The sequence below is a fragment of the Carcharodon carcharias genome, chromosome 7 (genome assembly GCF_017639515.1).
Source record: "Carcharodon carcharias isolate sCarCar2 chromosome 7, sCarCar2.pri, whole genome shotgun sequence".
Lineage (NCBI taxonomy): Eukaryota > Metazoa > Chordata > Chondrichthyes > Lamniformes > Lamnidae > Carcharodon > Carcharodon carcharias.
In genome coordinates this window covers 154183898-154201380 of record NC_054473.1, presented here as the reverse complement: position 1 = coordinate 154201380, position 17483 = coordinate 154183898, and the positions used below count along the sequence as shown (strand labels likewise).

Below are 17483 nucleotides of genomic sequence, written 5' to 3'. Positions count from 1 at the left end.
AAAGTGGTAATGCATTTGCTGCCTTAAAAATCTCCCCGCCAACCCCTTCCCTACCCAAAAAGGCTTTTTGAGTACATTTGCATTAAGATACAAATATTAAGTATAAAGCCTACAGATTTCAACAGAACTGAAATATAGTGGAAACTCCATGATCTGCCATTGTGCAAGGTACATTCAATAAAGGCTGTGTGGATGTGTGAATCAAAACCACTATGGTGAATTGCGGATCTTCCACCTTTAAGCGTTTGATTAATTAATCACTGGATCAACCAACTCTTTTTGCCCCGCACATCATCCTGCAGCTAAAGAAGTCTGATTTACTTCATGTCTCCCCTTCTCAGGAGGATTGTCACTATTTGTGCATTAGACAATTGACAAACACAGATCTGAAATAAAAGCAAAATACTGCGGTTGCTGGAAATATGAAATAAAAACAGGAAATGCTGGAAAAACACAGTAGGTCTGGCAGCGTCTGTGGGGAGAGAAACAGAGTTTTCGTTTTGAGTCAGTTTGTCTCTTCTCTGAAACTTTGCTCTGTGAAGCAAATATTGGGGAACAGCTTTTGAGCAATTTAGTGAACAGTTAAATTCATCAGAAAAATGTGAATACATTGCCACCACTCTTCTCACCCCAGCAAAAAACCAGACCACACAACACTGAATTGTGATTGCTCCAGTCATTGGTGTGAAACTTCAGCAACAACTGTTTGCATTTGTGTAACCTTGCATAAGGTGTGCTTGCATAACACATGAATGCCTTCAGCAGCTGTTGTTTCAAGCCTTAAGAGTTTCCTCATTAGTTGTTTGATAAATATCTACCTTCTGAATTGTGGGATAATCTATGTAGGACTGGTTGCAAGATGCATATCACAGTTTAGTAATGTATGTAAGACTTACTCATCACCAGCTGCTTAATATGTGCCTACATTTAATGGAATTTGGCAAAAAAAGGCATACCAAATGTGAGGCTGATTCCACTTTCGGGGTGCTGTTACGACCAGGTGAGAATGGTGAACTGGCTTCCCTCTATTCAACCTCCTCAGTCACAACAAAGATTAAGTTTCTTTTTCACAACGATATGGCCTTTCCAAATCAGAATGTATTTAACCATTTAAGCTGTGAGCAATAAGGAGCCAATAAAACAAGGTTTTCTTGAGTCAAAGAGCAAATTTATTAACCACTAAACCTGAAGGAAAAAAAATAATAGAAGTGTGACATCAAGCATTCAGAACTTTCACAATCATTCAGGCACGCATGCACGCATGCGCACACCAGAAATAAGGGGCGTTAAAGTCCAATAAAAAAGAGAAAATAATATATGGTTAAGTGGTCTTTGACAGTCGTTGAAGCATAGATGTTAAACACAGCGTCTGATTAGGGTTAGCTGGTTTCTTGGATGCAGTCAGATGTAGATGATGTTGCAATTATTACGAGATCTCAGTTCGCTGGTAGGTGGAGTTTGCTTCTCGAACTAAGCAATGCACTTATTCCAAAAGAGAGAGGGGGAGAGAGAGGAGCAGCCTTCAGCCTGTTTCCTCAGCTGAAGACATTCTTGACACCGCCTATGCCACTTGTAGTCTCTCTCTAGTGGCTGGGCAGCCTTGTCTTGAAGTACTTCAGCCGTTGTGTATTTCCATGAGGTTTTGGGTTTGTTTGTCTGAGCAGCCATTGCTTCAATATCCAGTGCTTTGCATTTTTAATGTCTCTCCCTTGGATAGTTACGAGGTTTGATGGGTGGATTATGGGAAATATGTCTCTCTTTACACTCCCCTGAAGGTGATTTGTTTGTTTCTCACTTTCACTTTGCAGTGTGGCTTTGCATTCACCTTGGAATGTGGCCTTGCATTTTTAAGCAGTTTGCTCTGTCTCAGTTCAAATTGTAAAATTTCCAGTCAGTTGAGTTAAAAAATCATATTCCCAAAATAAAGGGCACAGCCTTGTGACAGTACTAAATGACAGACAAGTATAGAAATCTAACTCCTCTTTCCCCACAACGCCTCATGCAGTGTGACAAATTTACCTTGAACCAAACGTCCAGGTCATGGAGTCCGTTCTTAAATATCATTTAAATTCAATTTTCCTGATCATAAAGCGGTGTTTAAATATGGCATAATTCCTCTCCAGATGACACAAAATTCACTGAAGTAAAGGCAAAATACTGTGGATGCTGGAAATCTGAAACGAAAACAAAAAATGCTGAAAAAGCTCAGCAGGTCTGACAGCATCTGTGGAGAGGGAGAGACAGAGAGAACTTTTCGAGTCCGTATGACTTCCCTTCAGATCTAAAGGGAGGTAGGGATGTGGTGAAATAGATATTGATTAAGGGGGGGTGGAACTGGTGAAGCTGGATAGAAGGCCAGCGATAGGTGCAGGCAAAGGAGAGATGGCAAAAGATATGATAAACAAAAGGTCAAAGAGTTGTTAATGGTGGTGGTTCTGGCTAACTGAGGTGCTGAAGGTGACATTAAGAAAGCAAAATGTGATAATGGCCGGACCAGGGTGAGCACACTGGAAAGTGATGGCCCTAGTTGGGGTGGGGTGGGGGGAGGGGACGGTGGTGGGAAGAAAGATCGAAAATAGGCTAAAAGTTGGGGATAAAACAATGAATGAAAATGGAAATAAATTTTAAAAATAATAATGAAAATAAGCGGAAAAAAATAAAAATTAAAAAAAATAAAAATGAATATGGAAAAAAGGGGGGTGGGGATGGAGGAGAGAGTTCATGGTCTGAAGTTGTTGAGCTCCACCATTAACAACTCTTTGACCTTTTCTTTATGACATCTTTTGCCATCTCTCCTTTGCCTCCACCTATCGCTGGCCTTCTACCCAGCTTCACTGGTTCCACCCCCCCTTAATCAGTGTATATTTCACCACATCTCTATCTCCCTTTAAATCTGAAGAAGAGTCATACGGACTCAAAATGTTATCTCTGTCTCTCTCTCCACAGATGCTGTCAGACTTGCTGAGTTTTTCCAGCATTTTCTGTTTTTGTTTTCGACACAAAATTCACTGCTGAAAGCTTCTGTGGCCATCCAGTGGAGTAACAAGAGGCAGAAGTGCAGGATCTTGATGTGTGCCACTTTCAAACCAGTATTTAGCCTTGAAGACTGCTGGAAGTGACTACACTTTGACAGGTAAGACCATGGCAATGGGCAAGGAGGGAATAGCAAAAAGTAGAAATGCAGTTGTTATAGGTGATTCCATAGTTAGGAGTACAGACAGGCATTCCTGTAACCATCATCGTGAATCCTGCCTGGTGTTTTCCCTCCCGGGTGCCAGGGTAAAGGACATCGTGGAGAGGGTGAAGAATATTCTGCAGGGAGAAGGGAATGAACTAGAAGTTGTGGTACACATTGTTAACAACGACGTAGAGAGAGCAAGTATTGAGGTCCTACAGTCTGATTTTCAGAAGCTAGGGAGGAAGTTTAAAAAGTAGGACCACCAAGATAGTAATCTCTGGGTTATTCCCAGTACCATGCGCGAGTAGGAGTAGAAATAGGAAGATGGGCAGGATCAATTCATAGCTTGCGAAATGGTGCAGGAGGGAGGGCTTCAGATTCTTGAGACATTGGGACCTGTTCTGGAGCAGGAGGCACCTATTCAAAAAAGAACAGGTTGCACCTCAGCAGGACTGGGGTCAGTGTTTTGGAGAGGTTCAGTAGAGTGGTTGGGGGGGGATTTAAATTAAATTGACTGAGGGTTATGCACCAGCATATGGAAATAAGAAAGAGGAATAAAGGAGTTTGATATCATTAGAGAAGAAAATACCAAGAGTAGACTGAGGAAGATGCTGAGGAATACACATACAGTTTAGAATGCATGCATGTAAACACACAAAGTGTGCTGAAGAAGGGTGGTGATCTACAAGCACAAATAGCGCTGTGGAAATGTGATGTAGTGGAAATAAGAGAAACCTGGCTTAAAACGGTGAGGACTGGGTGCTTAAGATTCACAGATGGGAAGTGTTCAGAAAAAATAGAGAAAGAAAAAGGGATAAAAACAGAAAATGCCGGAAATACACAGCAGGTCTGACAGCATCAGTGGAGAGAGAGATAGAGTTAACATTTCAGGCTAGATTTCTGAACAGCAACCTGCAATGTTAACTGTTTCTCTCCAAGAAATTGAAAGAATAAGTGAAGAGAAAAATAAAACTGGCAAGGAGAAAACCTGAGGCAAGGATGACAGTAAACATAAAAGGGAACCCAAAAATCTTCACCGGCATGTAAATAGTAACCGGGCAGTAAGAGGTGGGGTGGGGTCACTCGAGAACAAAACAAGATATGCTGCGAGGTGCAGGGAAGGCTAGAATACTTAATGAGCACTTTGCATTGGGTGTTTAAAATATCAGTAGATATGTGAATGGTAGAGGTAATGGATAGGGTAAAAATTGATAGCATAGATGTATTAGAAAGGCCAGATATGCTTAGTGAGAAGTCATCTGATCTGGGTGGTTTGTATGCCAGGCTACAAAAGGAAATGGGTGTGGAAATAGTGGAAGGGCTTGCCATATTCTTCCAATCTTGCCTGCATACAGGGGCAGTGCAGAAGATTGGTGAGTGGCAAATTGGACACCCTTATGAAAGTGTATAAGGACTGATCAGTTTAGCATCTGTGATGAGTGGCGTTTCAGAAACCGTAATCAGTGAAAAAAATCATCAGGCATTCAGAGAGTTTTGACTTAATTAAGGACAGCCAGAATGGGTTTATAAAAGGCAGACCCTGTTTGATTAATCTAGTTGATTTTTTGATGAAGTAACAGAGAAGGTTGATGAAGGGAGAGAGCAATGGACATCGTCTGCATGGATTTTAAGAAAGTGTTTGACAAAGTACCTCTTAAAAAGTTGGTTAACAAAATTGAAGTTCATGGAATAGGAGGGTCAGTGTGAACTTAGAAAATTAGCTTAAGGACAGAAAACAGTGAGCCATGGTCGAATGGTTGTTTTTCAGGCCAGAGGATGGTAGACAGCAGTGTTCCCCAAGGGTCAATAAGTAAAATTTAAAAATTTGATGATGGTACCAAACTGTGTTGCTGACAGTGAGGATAATACCAATCAGTTGCAACGGGACATGAATAGGCTAGCAGAATGGACAGACAAATCAGACCCTAGGACCTCAATACCTGCTCTCTCTTCATCGTTGGTAACAATGTGTACCACAATTTCTAGTTCATTCCCTTCCCCCTGCAGAATATTCTTCACCCTCTCCATGATATCCTTTACCCTAGCACCTGTGGGGGGAAGACATCAGGCAGGATTAATGATGACGGTTACTGTTCACCTTTATAAAGCTGCTGCCCATTTAAAGCAGAGAAGCGTAAGTTGATGCAAGGTATTACCATTTTGAATGATTGGTACCAAGCTCCTCCCAGTCATTAATTTCAAGGAGAGCTTCAGAGTATCTTTGAAGCATTTTCTTTGGCCGTTCAGACACTGTGTCTAGTCCATTGATTTTAATTTTGCAGGAGTTTTGCTTGAATGCTTGTGGATTTGGCTTCTAGAAGAACTTTAGCATTTGGTTAAAGGTCTTCCCATTGAATTTGGAGGATGCAGCGAAGGACTGATGTAATATTGATGAAATTTCTCGAGCACTCATATATCACTAATGCACAGTCCAGGTCTCACTGCAGTACAGAAATAGGCTGACAACAACTGCTTTGATCATGGTGTGAATCCATACACCTTAATGACGAGTTAGAGCAGCGGCAGAGAAGGAAAGAGAAGGAAACAAATCCTGCACTCTGGATCCCACTACCTCATGGGGTGCCCTGCCCCATGTTCCCAAAGATCTGCAGGTCAAGAATCAACCTTTTCAGTCACATGAAGACCCATGGCAGAAACTCATAACCCTGAGTACATGTCTTCCTCAAAACAAGAACCAGCCAATGACGATGTGATGCACTTTGGCAGAAGGGATAGGGAAAGATGATATAGATTTAATGGCAAAGTTCAGAGTTCTAATGAGTATACAGGGATAGAGGGACTGGGGGTTCATGTGCATAGATCTTTGAATGTGACAGAGTAGTTAGCAAAGTAAATGGGATCTTAGGCTTCATAAATAGAGGTATTGTGTACAAAAGCAGGGAAGTTATGCTGAGCCTTTAAAAAGCTCTGGTTAGGCCATAACGAGTGCATTGCATCCAGTTCTGGTCATCACAATTTAGGAAGGATGTGAGAGTACAGAGGCGATTCCCAGAATGGTTCCGGGGCTGAGGGATTATAGCTACAAAATTACTTTGGAGAAGCTCAAGTTCTCCTTGGAGCAAAGGAGATTGAGGGGAGATTTGATGAAGATGTAAAGATTATGACAGGTTTAGATAAGTTAGACAAAGAAAAGCTGCCTCCATTAGTTTGATAGCATAAGTACTAGGGAACACAAATTTAAGGTTTTGGGCAAGATATGCAGGGAGGATAATTGTGAAGAACACTCTTGTGCAGCAAATGGTATGACCTGGAACCTGCTGCCCACAAGGATGGTGGAAGCAGAGGTGATGAAAGATTCCAAAATGAAATTGGATGAGAACTTGAGAGGCTAGGGGGATGGAAGAGACAAATGTGACTGATTGGATTAATCTACAGAGAGCCAGCATGGACTTAAGGGGCCGAATGGCCTCTTTCTGTGCTGAGCTTCTCAATAGAGAGCCCCACAGTCAGCATATTTGCTGCATCAAATTGAGCAGTTGCCCGGGAAACACAAAACCTGTCTCTTCCTCCTTTCGCTGAAGATATGATAAAGGCAATCAAACCAACCAGACGACATTCCAGCAGAGATTGGGGGGCATAATCGTACAGAATTTACAGGTGTCTTCAAGAGTATCTGAGATCAGGAAAATGTTCCATAGAGCCTTTAAGGATGCCAACATAGTCAGCACCTGGAAGTGGAAAGGATCCAAAAATGTATTCAGAAACAGTCAAGGAATAAGTCTTCTCTCAATCACAGGAAAGATCCTCAAGGGTCTTATTAAACCATCTATTATAGTCAACTTCATAGGACAGGAGAGAGATATAGGGATGGCACCCTTTTCTTCATCACCTCCTGATTGACTGAAGACAACGTATTTTTCAAAAAGTGTTTTGATTCTTGAATGCTGTAATCGTCAAGAACAGACAAATGACAGGTTTTCTTGTTTTCAAAAGAAAGATGAATGTTTATTGTTCAACACCCGAATATACACAACTACATCCACTCATGCTCATACAGCTACACACACATTCAAGACAAGATTGTGATTATAAAAGAAGCATGTGTTTAGATGTTATGATTTCAAGAGTTCTGTTACACAGGCTTTTCCCTGGGGTGAAGACTTGGAATAATGCAGGCCTGTAATCTTTTTTTGTCTACTGAAGAAAAAAGCTTGGCGTTTTAGAAGGATGTATTTGCGGTTGATTTATGTTCACAGTAGCAGATTTCTCCTATACCACACCAGACAAGGTGTAATAGCAAAGTCCTGTAGCAAAGTCTGGCACACCTTCCTCAGGTATAGAGTTCGAGGCCAATTCAAGTCTCTACCTATTGGTGCTTCTTGGGGAGGGTCTTTTTCCTTCGCTGGCATAGATGTTTTTGTCTGTTTGTTCAGAATTATTCAATTTCCTTATCAGAAACATAGTTTCTGCCATGTGACCAGAGCATCTCTTTCTGTTGTCTTCATTAAGTAGTTTCTGATGTCAGACCATTATCAAACAGTTCAGGTATCACTCATCCACGTAATAAAAACAAAAAATGCCGGAAAAACTCAACAGGTCTGGTAGCATCTGTGGAGAGAGAAACAGAGTTAATTCTTTTTCATCCACATACCACCTTGATAAAATAGAGATTTTCGCACCTTGTCAAGAAGCTATAATCATGTTATTGGAAATTATGATAAAAAAGTGATGTCTGTGTATATATAACTTAATTGTGAATTAATTGGATTAAAGGCAGTTGGTCTGATGGCTTTGATGTATTAGAAGATAAGCTTGGTTTGGAATGTTAAGTAGGTAAATAAAGAAGTTTAGAATTTAAGGGGTAAAAGGACATTTGCATTTTTAAATAAACTAAACTAGCTTGAATTCAAAAGAGGGAGTGAAATATTATAAACAACCAGCAGAAGTTCAGAAACAGTGTGTTTATTTTTCCCAAATATTACTGGTAAAATTGGTACTGTGATAAATTTTTATGATTAGGGAGGTAAAGTCCAAAGATATTGTGAAACAATGGGAATATGCATTCAGAGGGGAAAATATAGATAAAGGAGAGAAGGCTGTGTAAAGTCAGGCATTTTAAGATCTAACAAGTGTGAAAAGCCTTCAGCATCTACGCCTCAAGTTGTCTACAACAAACTGAAGTTAAGAAAACTCACTTTGAATTGGATTGTTTAGGGTATCATGCTCCTTTGCTTGGGTCTTTTAAAATTGATGTATCTTACTGTTGCCTTAACGGATGTGTAACTGGAAGTCAGATTAATTAGATTTAGAAGTTGTTATAGTAGCAATTTGTAGACATATGTATGTGTTTAAAATCATTTCTCTTATTAATAAATGTTTAATCTAGTTTTGTAAAAACCTGTAAGGCTCGGTGGTCTTATTACTACTGAATTCAAAGCCCACATCTCGAAACACACAATTTGCAAAAATAGTTGTGGCAGTTGTCTAAGCTTCCCTCTGGGATTTGAACAGCTCAGCAGTTACCACCGGCTGTGCCACAACACACTCATTTTCTGGATTTCAAGTTTGGAATCGAAGAGCCTACAACAGTATTGTGAAACCAGTCTTTTTAATTAATTGGAGAAGTGCAGCCATTAACCACAGGAAGGGTCATTTGCATTTTAATGACTTCTCAAAGATATGCCCAGAAAGGTCACTTGCACTTCAATGACTTTGTCAAAACTTGTCCGGACATGAAGACTAGCTCAGGGTTCTTGCAGTTCCATGTGTATTGACAGGAAAGAAAAAATCACCTGACCTCTCAGCTCCATTTTGTTTTAAAGGAAAGTGTCCATCTCGGGTTTGTACTTCATAAGTTTGTATTTATAGCGCTTAAGTTAGTATTGTGTGAGCATGACAATAGACCTAACTAAAGCTTTTGATAGTGAGAGTTGACCTGATCTATGGCGCTTGCTCTCAAAGCTAGTATGTTCAAATAAGTTTGTCAAAATCTGCACCCACTACATGGTGGCATGATTGAGCGTATTTGTGCCTGTGGTGAGATGTCCGATGCCTTTGAGGTAATCAGCGACCTAAAGCAACAATGTGTCATGGCTACCCAACTCTTTTTTTTTGCTGCAATGCTTAAGGAAGCCACCAGGGACATGCCTGCCAGCATCCACATTAAGTCCTGTGCAGGCAAGCTCTTCAATCTCTCCAGACTGTGTATGATTCCACTTAAATCACAGAGGCAGAAATCAGAGAGCTTCTGTATGCAGACAACTGTGCCTGAGCTGCACACAACAAGGAAGACATCCAAACTATGACAAACAAATTCTCAAGTGCTGTCAAACACTTTGGTCTCCAAATCATTGTCTCCAAAACCAAAGTTATGTTTTAACCAGCACCAGACACACACTATGAAGCAACCAGCGTAACTGTTGATGACACCAGATGGCTGTGGAAAAATTCTCATACCTTCTCAGGCAGGGATGCCACTATCGATAGATATCCATGCATGCATCCCGGAAGCAGGTTTCTTCTTACAGCCCAACTCTATGATCGTGTCTGGAAGCAACGTGGTATTAAGTTGAAGATTAAAATCAAACACTACCAGGCCATTGTCCTTCTGACCTGCTGTATGGTGCAGACTCATGGGTCTGCCATAGGCACCACATAGAAGCTCTGGAGCACTTCCACCAAAGACATCTGAGGTCACTCAAGGACAAAATCACAAACAATGAGGTCCTTCATTGCACTGCGCTCAGCAGCATGGCGAGCACCCTTCAGAAAATTCAACTAAGATAGACAAACCATGTCTCCCATATGGATGATTACAGAATACCCAAGCAGACCTTCTATGAGGAACCTTCTCAGAGCAAACAACAAGGTTGTCAGTACAAACTATATAAGGGCACCCTAAAGAGCTTGACAAGCTTCTGCATTGCAGACCACCTCTCTCTTAGGAAACCACTGCAGCCAACTGGCCCACGTGGAGGTAAGCACTGAAATTTGGTTCAACATGTTTTGTGGACCATCTACCCCAAACTCACTACATCCAACATGCCTAGAGGAAGGCCAGAGGTGCTGCAGCTGCAGAGGTTTCCCCAAGCACCAACAATGACGATATGACCTGCCAGTTCTGTGGGAGTCCATACTGATCTCGGATCGGAGTCTTCGGTTGTGCGAGGACCCACAGAAGGTGAGAAAATCATTTATAATTCAGACATGCTCGAACGACGAGGGATCTACCAGAAAAGGAACAGATTGTTGAATTTCTGGCTTCAGTAGTGGTTACGCTCATGCCATTGACTAATATTCTATTTTGAAGGTATAAAATGGCGAACAAACATGATTCACATTACAATTTTTAAGTCTAATCAGTTTACAATCAAAATTGGTAATATTGTGTTCTTGTTTCATTTGGAATTTTTTTTAAAATTAAAAACACCCAACTAAACTCGTTTTGAAGTTCATGTAATGCTCATGGAAGCCCTGTTGATCCAGAATTGAAAAGCAAACTTGGTATGAAGATTTTGAATGATTTTGAAAGATAGGCCTTAGGATTGATCCTCCATTCCACAGTGAGATTTTAATGTTTTTCATAGAGCTTTGTGCTGTCTTTTTAAGCCTGTGCCTTTTGCAACCTTAAATTTCTTAAACATAAAATAGTTTTTGGTCCACCAAGTCAATCAAATTGAACTTTTGCAACAAATAACTGCAAGATGGGAAGTGAGTTGGGGGTTGGGATGCTGGGGGCGGAAGGTGGGCGGCTGGTGGCCCATTATCTAGGAATACAGGTGTGTTCAACATGTTTCCTAGCTGCAGCCAGTCAGATTGACTAGCTGTTGGGTGGGGAAAGCAGTTGGAGGGGTGGTGGGAAGGAGAGGAGGTAAATCCAGCATTTGGGGGTGGGAGGGATTGTACATCATGGTCGGGAGAATGGAGATATGTTTGGTGAACTGGGGAGTAGCACTTCTGTACCTCCTGACTCTCGAGCAGTGCAGTAAAGGCACTTAACTGATGGATATGGCCCTTCATGCCTCCCTTCAGTTACCAGGTTTTTGGAGGTGCAGCCTCTTTAAAATATCATTGTAATGCCTCTCCCCCTCTTCACCTTGCTTTCCTCTTTTAAAACACTTATTATAACCTTCCTCTATGAACAAGCTTTTGGTCATCTGCCCTAATGTCTCCTTATGTGACTAGGTGTCGAATTTTGTTTTATAATGCCCCTGTGAAGTATATCGGGATATTTTATTATATTAGAAGTGCTCTACAACACACAATTTGATGATGTTAAAACAGCAATGGGACAGGTTGGAGTTGGATTGGCCTTTTTAAAATTTTTAATCACCTGCTTTGGGGCGGGGTGCAGATTTCCCCCATGTCATTTTGCTTGGCATTAAATTAAGGCATTATTCTTAAACTCTAGTTCTACCTAAAATTTCCATTTTAAAGAATTATGGTTCCAAAATTCTCTTACCCTCTCATTCCTCAGAGATCCAAATACAGATTTTTCTGCTATTTGTTTTTTTGTTTCCTCAGGAGCTTTGTCTAATTGCTACATTAACTTTAGTAATTACAGAGGGACCTGGGTGTAAATGTGCATAAGTGCAGGTCAGGTTGAGAGTGTGGTTAATACAGCATACAGTATCCTAGACTTTATTAATAGGGGCAAGAGTCCAAGAGCAAGAAAGTTATGTTGAAATTGTATAAGACAGTAGTTCAGCTTCAGTTAGAATATTGGGTGCAATTCTGGGCATCACACCTGCAGGAAGATGTGAAGGCATTGGAGAGAGCGCAGGAAAGATCCTCAAGAATGGTTCCAGAGATGAGGAACTCCAGTTATGAAGATAGATATGAGAAGTTAGGACTTTTTCCTTTGGAGAAAAGGCTGAGAGGAGCTTTGTTGGAAGTATTAAAAATCTGGAAGTTGCTGTCCAAGTTACTCTGCTCCTTGACAAACTGCTCTGTAACAGTTTCTCACCAATAAACTCCACATTGAAACCCTTGTTAAAGCAGAAAAAGTTAGGCCTGGCCCATTCAGGTGTAAGTTAATTTCTAACGGTGGAATAAGTGCTAGTTATTGCCAAATGACCCCTCTGGCACTGAAAATTGAATTTGACAAATGTGGAGCATCACATTTAATTAGTGTTGGAGATTTTTAAAACTTTCTTTTTGTTTGTCTCTCATCGATCTCACTCTCTCTTCATCCATTTTTTTCTTTCCCTCTTATTTTGCTTTCTGAACATGACTTAAATATAAGTTATGCTTCCTGGTTTACATTCTGAATGTCTGTCAGGGTTTTTCAATCTGGTTGTTGCTTCCCACTCACACATTCCACAGATCCTCTATTGAAGGCTGGATCACATGTCCAGTGACAGAAAATCATTACTCAAAATCCAGCACAATTTGGGCCAAAATGTACTGTTTAATGGATTATGGATGAATGTTTATATTCTGAATTGGCACATGGTAATTACTAAATATTATGAAAACTGTTGTTGCTATTATCTAATTAGATTTAAATAGATTTGCGTGCGAATGCATTTTGATTTATTATTTACCTATTAAGCTCTTTTTTTATACCCCTTTTTAATAAGGTATTTAAGATAATGTAGAGGCAGGACACTGTGCCTTGTTTATGAACACAAATTGTCTGGACAGTTGCAAGAGGCCTGCCACCATGAGATTCTGTTGTAACTTGGCTGATTTGTGTTTTATAGAAGAAAAACTGCTAAATCCAATTGAATTTTTGATTTTTTGCAGGCCAATATGTGGTGTAGCCAGCATCCAGTGTTCTTATAACACACTGCAGCCATCAGTCTCTGCTTCTTCATGCTCACATTCAGTCAGTGGAAGCTCTGCATCAGTTACTTGGCCACAGGCTGAAAGCCTGAGTCCACAGAATCCAGAACAAATTGGTATTCTAGACTGGCTTAAAAAGTTACGTCTGCACAAGTACTATCCTGTTTTTAAACAACTTACAATGGATAAGGTATGTTTACTCTTGACTGAATTTAAATGGTTGGTTCTTTTGGAAGAGGAAAATGTTGATTTGCTTAAAATCTTGTGTTTGTATATGGGGAAATAATTATTACTTGCACAGAACTGTATAGTGTTATTGGGGCCCAAAATGCATTGAGAGAGAATTTGTGGAGGCAGTTATAGCCTCAGAATCCAAGATATCTTAAAGGAATGCATGCTAAAAGAATCAGTAATCTTCAGGACTCTTAAGTGGACTTTTTACCTCTGCCACTAAAAGTAGTCAGTTTGTCTGTTTGTAAACAATATGTCTCAAAAAAATAATGGACAGATTTCAACAAAACTTGGGACACAGTGTATGGAAAAACTGATTAGTTTTTGATAAAGTTGCGGAACCAATCCGGACCCTGGAATTTTTTTCAAAGGATCTGTTAGTATTGGAAAATGTGTGAATTGATATTTTGTTAGAATGTTGTGGTTGTCTCAGCTGCTATGGTGAAATTTGTCACAGTTGTCAAAATGAGAGCAGATTTTCAGAGTAGGTTGTTGGATGTAGATTGGCCTGAAGCCCCCTCAGTGAGCTGCAAGCTCAGAAAAAAATTTGAGCTTTGTAGCTGGAGCATGAGTCAGACAGGAAAAAGCCTGAAGGGAGAGCTGCATAATTGTAATAACATTGTTAACACAGCATGGCAGATGTACGCACTCTACACCCCCTCCACTTGTATAATGTTTTCTTTTCCTGATGGGCATACTTCATGTTATAAATTACTTGTCTGTTTCAACCGTGGTTTTTGAGTCAGCACTTCAGAAACATGTGGCACTTTTGAAAAATTTCTGTCTTGTTTCAAATCCCTCCAAGGCCCATCTTTGTCCCTATCTTTGTTCCCTCCTCCAGTCCATAACTCTTGGCGATCTCTGTGCTCTTCCAATAGCTGCCTGGCAGCAATAATACGCTGGGGACAGCCTTAACGAGGCAATTGTGGGACCTCCGCCCCCTCAGAAAGTAAGTTCTGCCCTTGAGAGCTGCCAGCCAGTCTGGTTGGCTGGCAGTTGAGCAACCCCAGCAGTGCCAAAACTCCATAGTGGCTACTGCTGGGGCTACAAGGAAGTCCCAAGGAGAAAACAAGATGGAGACCAGACTAAGATGTAAGTACTACGTTTTTGGTCAGGGAGGGATCAGGAACCCTAAGGAGAGGGGTGGAGGGGAATTGGGGGGGGGTCAGATTTTGGAGACCTGGGTGGATGGTGGGTAGTCACAAAGAGGGGGTAATATCTTTAGAGGACAGGTGGCCCTTTGGGCACATTGCATCCCTCCAAAGGAGGTACCTGCACTTTTCCTTTCCGCCTTTTCACCTGAGATGGTGAAAAAGCGGGCTGGCCTTCTTTGTTTTGCCTTTCTCTGCCTTATGGCAAGGGTAGACGCAGGCCCTTAACTTGCCATTCATTGGCCAGTTAAGGGCTTCAATAGGCCTAAGGGTGAGCGAGTTGGCTGAAGCCTTACCTGCCCAACAAATAATGGGGAGCTGCTTGAGGGGTGGGTGGGAAGGTTGTGGGCTAGCCACCCATTCGATTTTTCACCCATGTTTCTGAACCTCTCTCTTCTCCTTTAATATGCTTCTTGAAACTATTTGGTCATCTTTGCCAATCACTGCTATGTAAACTTGTCTGATAATCATGTCTGTGAAGTGTCTTGAAGTCTTAATAACTTTAAAGATGCTAAATAAATTGTTATTGATGATGATGAACTCCACGAGAAGTTGGTTTTGAGTTTAGCTGTCTTGCATGTTCAGTGTCGGTTCCTCACTGCAACTGTTAAGAGCCAGATTTCAGTTTACTTTTGTACGTGGAGAAACTGACAAGTGAAGGCTAAGAATATCAATGCCATGGCCATATTATTCTCAGACCAGACAGACCAGATGTTCTGAGAGGAAACAAGTGTATCTTCAGATGAATGTGACTTGGAGTGAAAAGAACAGTTCTTTTTTGTTTTGCAGGAAATTGAGCCTTCAGCACTTCTGATTTTATGCCCAAGAACTTAACCTGGATGCTGCTGTGCTGAAGTATAGTTAAGATCAAACGTGACTTTTCAATTAAATTAAACATCTTAACTCATAACTTGACAAACCTAGTTAAATGAAGTTTGTATTCCCATCTCATCTTTATTTAATCTATGCAAAAGGGGGAGCTTGTTTTGCTTTCTGGAAGTTTTGAAATTAAGTAGTAGATGGTTATTCTCCTCGTAGCCATTCTGGTCTGCCATCTCCCTGTCACACTTCTCAACCCTTTTGCTTCCAAGACCCCTTCCTGTGTTATAAAAAAAAATCTGGGACTCTGTAACAGTTGAGTATTTTATCTGCACAAAACTTAGTTATACAATTAAGCATTTGTATTTATTTTTGTTTTATTTGCTATGTTAAACTTGTTGCTGATGCTGAGCAACAGTCCTGTCAGGACGTAGAGATATCTTTGACAAGCATCTGAATATGTCATTAGCAATATTCATCCTGGTTTAGCACTTTGTTTTCATTGATGTCATTGGTGAAAATTCAATTTTGCATAAGTGGGCTTTGCCAAATGGGACCAACACTTTCAGTGCCACAGAAGAAGCAGTGTTGAATTCATCTCATTCGCACCAAATTGTCTCCAGTGACATTTCACTGAACTTGATTCTGAGAGCTGGCTGGTGGAATGACATTGAGCTCTTCTAATAGCTTTGATGGAACAGAGGGTGGCAGTTCGGCTTCAATATTCTCACTAAAATCTGTAACCTACAGATGTGTAATAAATTATTTCCTCACAAGATTTGCAAAATATCTCCTAAATTTGTTGCAGAAAGATTTGTGCAACCAGCTATGGTTTGATTATGTCAAAATCACAGTTTTTTCTTGAATGAAAGAATGTAGGAACTTGAACATATCCACAGTTTTCCCCCCGCCACAGAAAATAACCTTCCAGACTTGGGATTTCCTTTTGAATGCGTAAACTATTTCAGGCTGGACTAAAAAATGAGTTCTCCCACCTTCCATAGTTCATTCATTTTATTGAATATGCCTGCAGGAAACCCAGTTTAGCCAGCCACACATATCATTCAGTTTTTTATCAACTAAGGAAGTACATGCCTCCTCCCTGAAACTAAATATATGGGAAGCATTCTGCCTTGAGACAGCCATCTCACTTCTGTATGCATGAGCATAAATTTGTGCTTTGAGCCCACTTCCTCGCTAAGTGCAGTAAAACACAAGCTTATTGCTCAAGATTTAATAAAATTAGCAACTTTTAGTGGTGTGTTGAGAACACTGTGGACAACTGGTTCAATATCTTCCATAACAAGCACCTCTCAGTGTGAAAAGCAATATGTTCAAATAGGTGCAGCAGATTTAATTTTTTTTTTTGCAAAGCACTGGAATGCATCCCATCATTGCTGCAGCCCCGTTGGTACAAACCCCAATGCAATTTGTCAAGCTGATGAAATTATCCAACACTTCAAACAACGCACTCTAAAGCTCTGCCTTCTACCATTTAATCAATCCATCATTGACAGTGTTATTTGAAATTGGTATTTTTTCAGTTCCTTGGCCTTCTGCTCTCTGAACATTTCCCTTACTATTTTAGTGGCACATAGCTTTATTTACTCCTAAGCAATCATTTGTGTTTTTTTTGCTTTAGCAATTTTCTGTGCCACTATATAGAATGAGTCTCTAAGCTTATCAGAAGCAATTGTGAATTATATTACTGCTTTCCTACAGACCAGATCCTTGGCCTTTTTTATAAAAAAAAGTTGCATGTCTTTATATTTTTCATGCTTAGTAATTAAATGTCTCTGTAATTTGGAGGGTGTCAAAGGTTCATTGGACAGTAGTTGTGCACAAACTGCACACTACAGTTGAGATATATTTTCATTTCCAATAAAAATTAAACCAAAATTCAAGGAGCAGTTTTTGTATTTCCTTAATTTTGCAGGGCTGACAATGGTTTTATGCTTTTTATCCAGAACTTCACCACCAGAGGGTTCTTCAGTCCTTAAATGAAGAAAGTTCTGTAACATCACTCTGTGGGCAGAATTTTTCCCCCATCGGGAGGGAAGTTGATGGGCTGGCGCGCTTCCGATCAGCACCCCCGATCGGAGACGTGGCGCCATTTTATGTGGGTGGGCCAATTAAGGCCCGCCCAGCGTGACATCCGCAGGGAAGTGCTATGCACTCCCTGTGAGGGCAGGGGAAATCCCTAAAATGAAGAGTGCGCTCTTTCGCGCATGCGCACGAAAGAGCGCATTCATCTCCCTGAGGCTAAGTGCTGCCTCAGGGAGATCGCCTCAACTTTCAACAATATTAAAAAAAAAATCCCTTACGTGTCCCCTCATGTGACAGTGTCAAATGGGTTG

General features: G+C 40.7%; 1 protein-coding gene across 3 annotated transcripts in view; it reads left to right on the top strand.

Moving 5' to 3' along the window:
• zcchc14 (zinc finger, CCHC domain containing 14) overlaps nucleotides 1-17483 on the top strand; it is a 190930-nt gene that overhangs the window by 116630 nt on the left and 56817 nt on the right. For all 3 annotated transcript variants that reach the window (XR_005943495.1, XM_041191123.1, XM_041191122.1), the window contains exon 8: nucleotides 12887-13115. Coding sequence is in view for 2 of the 3 variants with exons in the window: in XM_041191123.1 (XP_041047057.1) it covers nucleotides 12887-13115 (229 nt within the window). In the remaining variant the exon portion in view is untranslated. The remainder of the gene's footprint in view (nucleotides 1-12886; nucleotides 13116-17483) is intronic.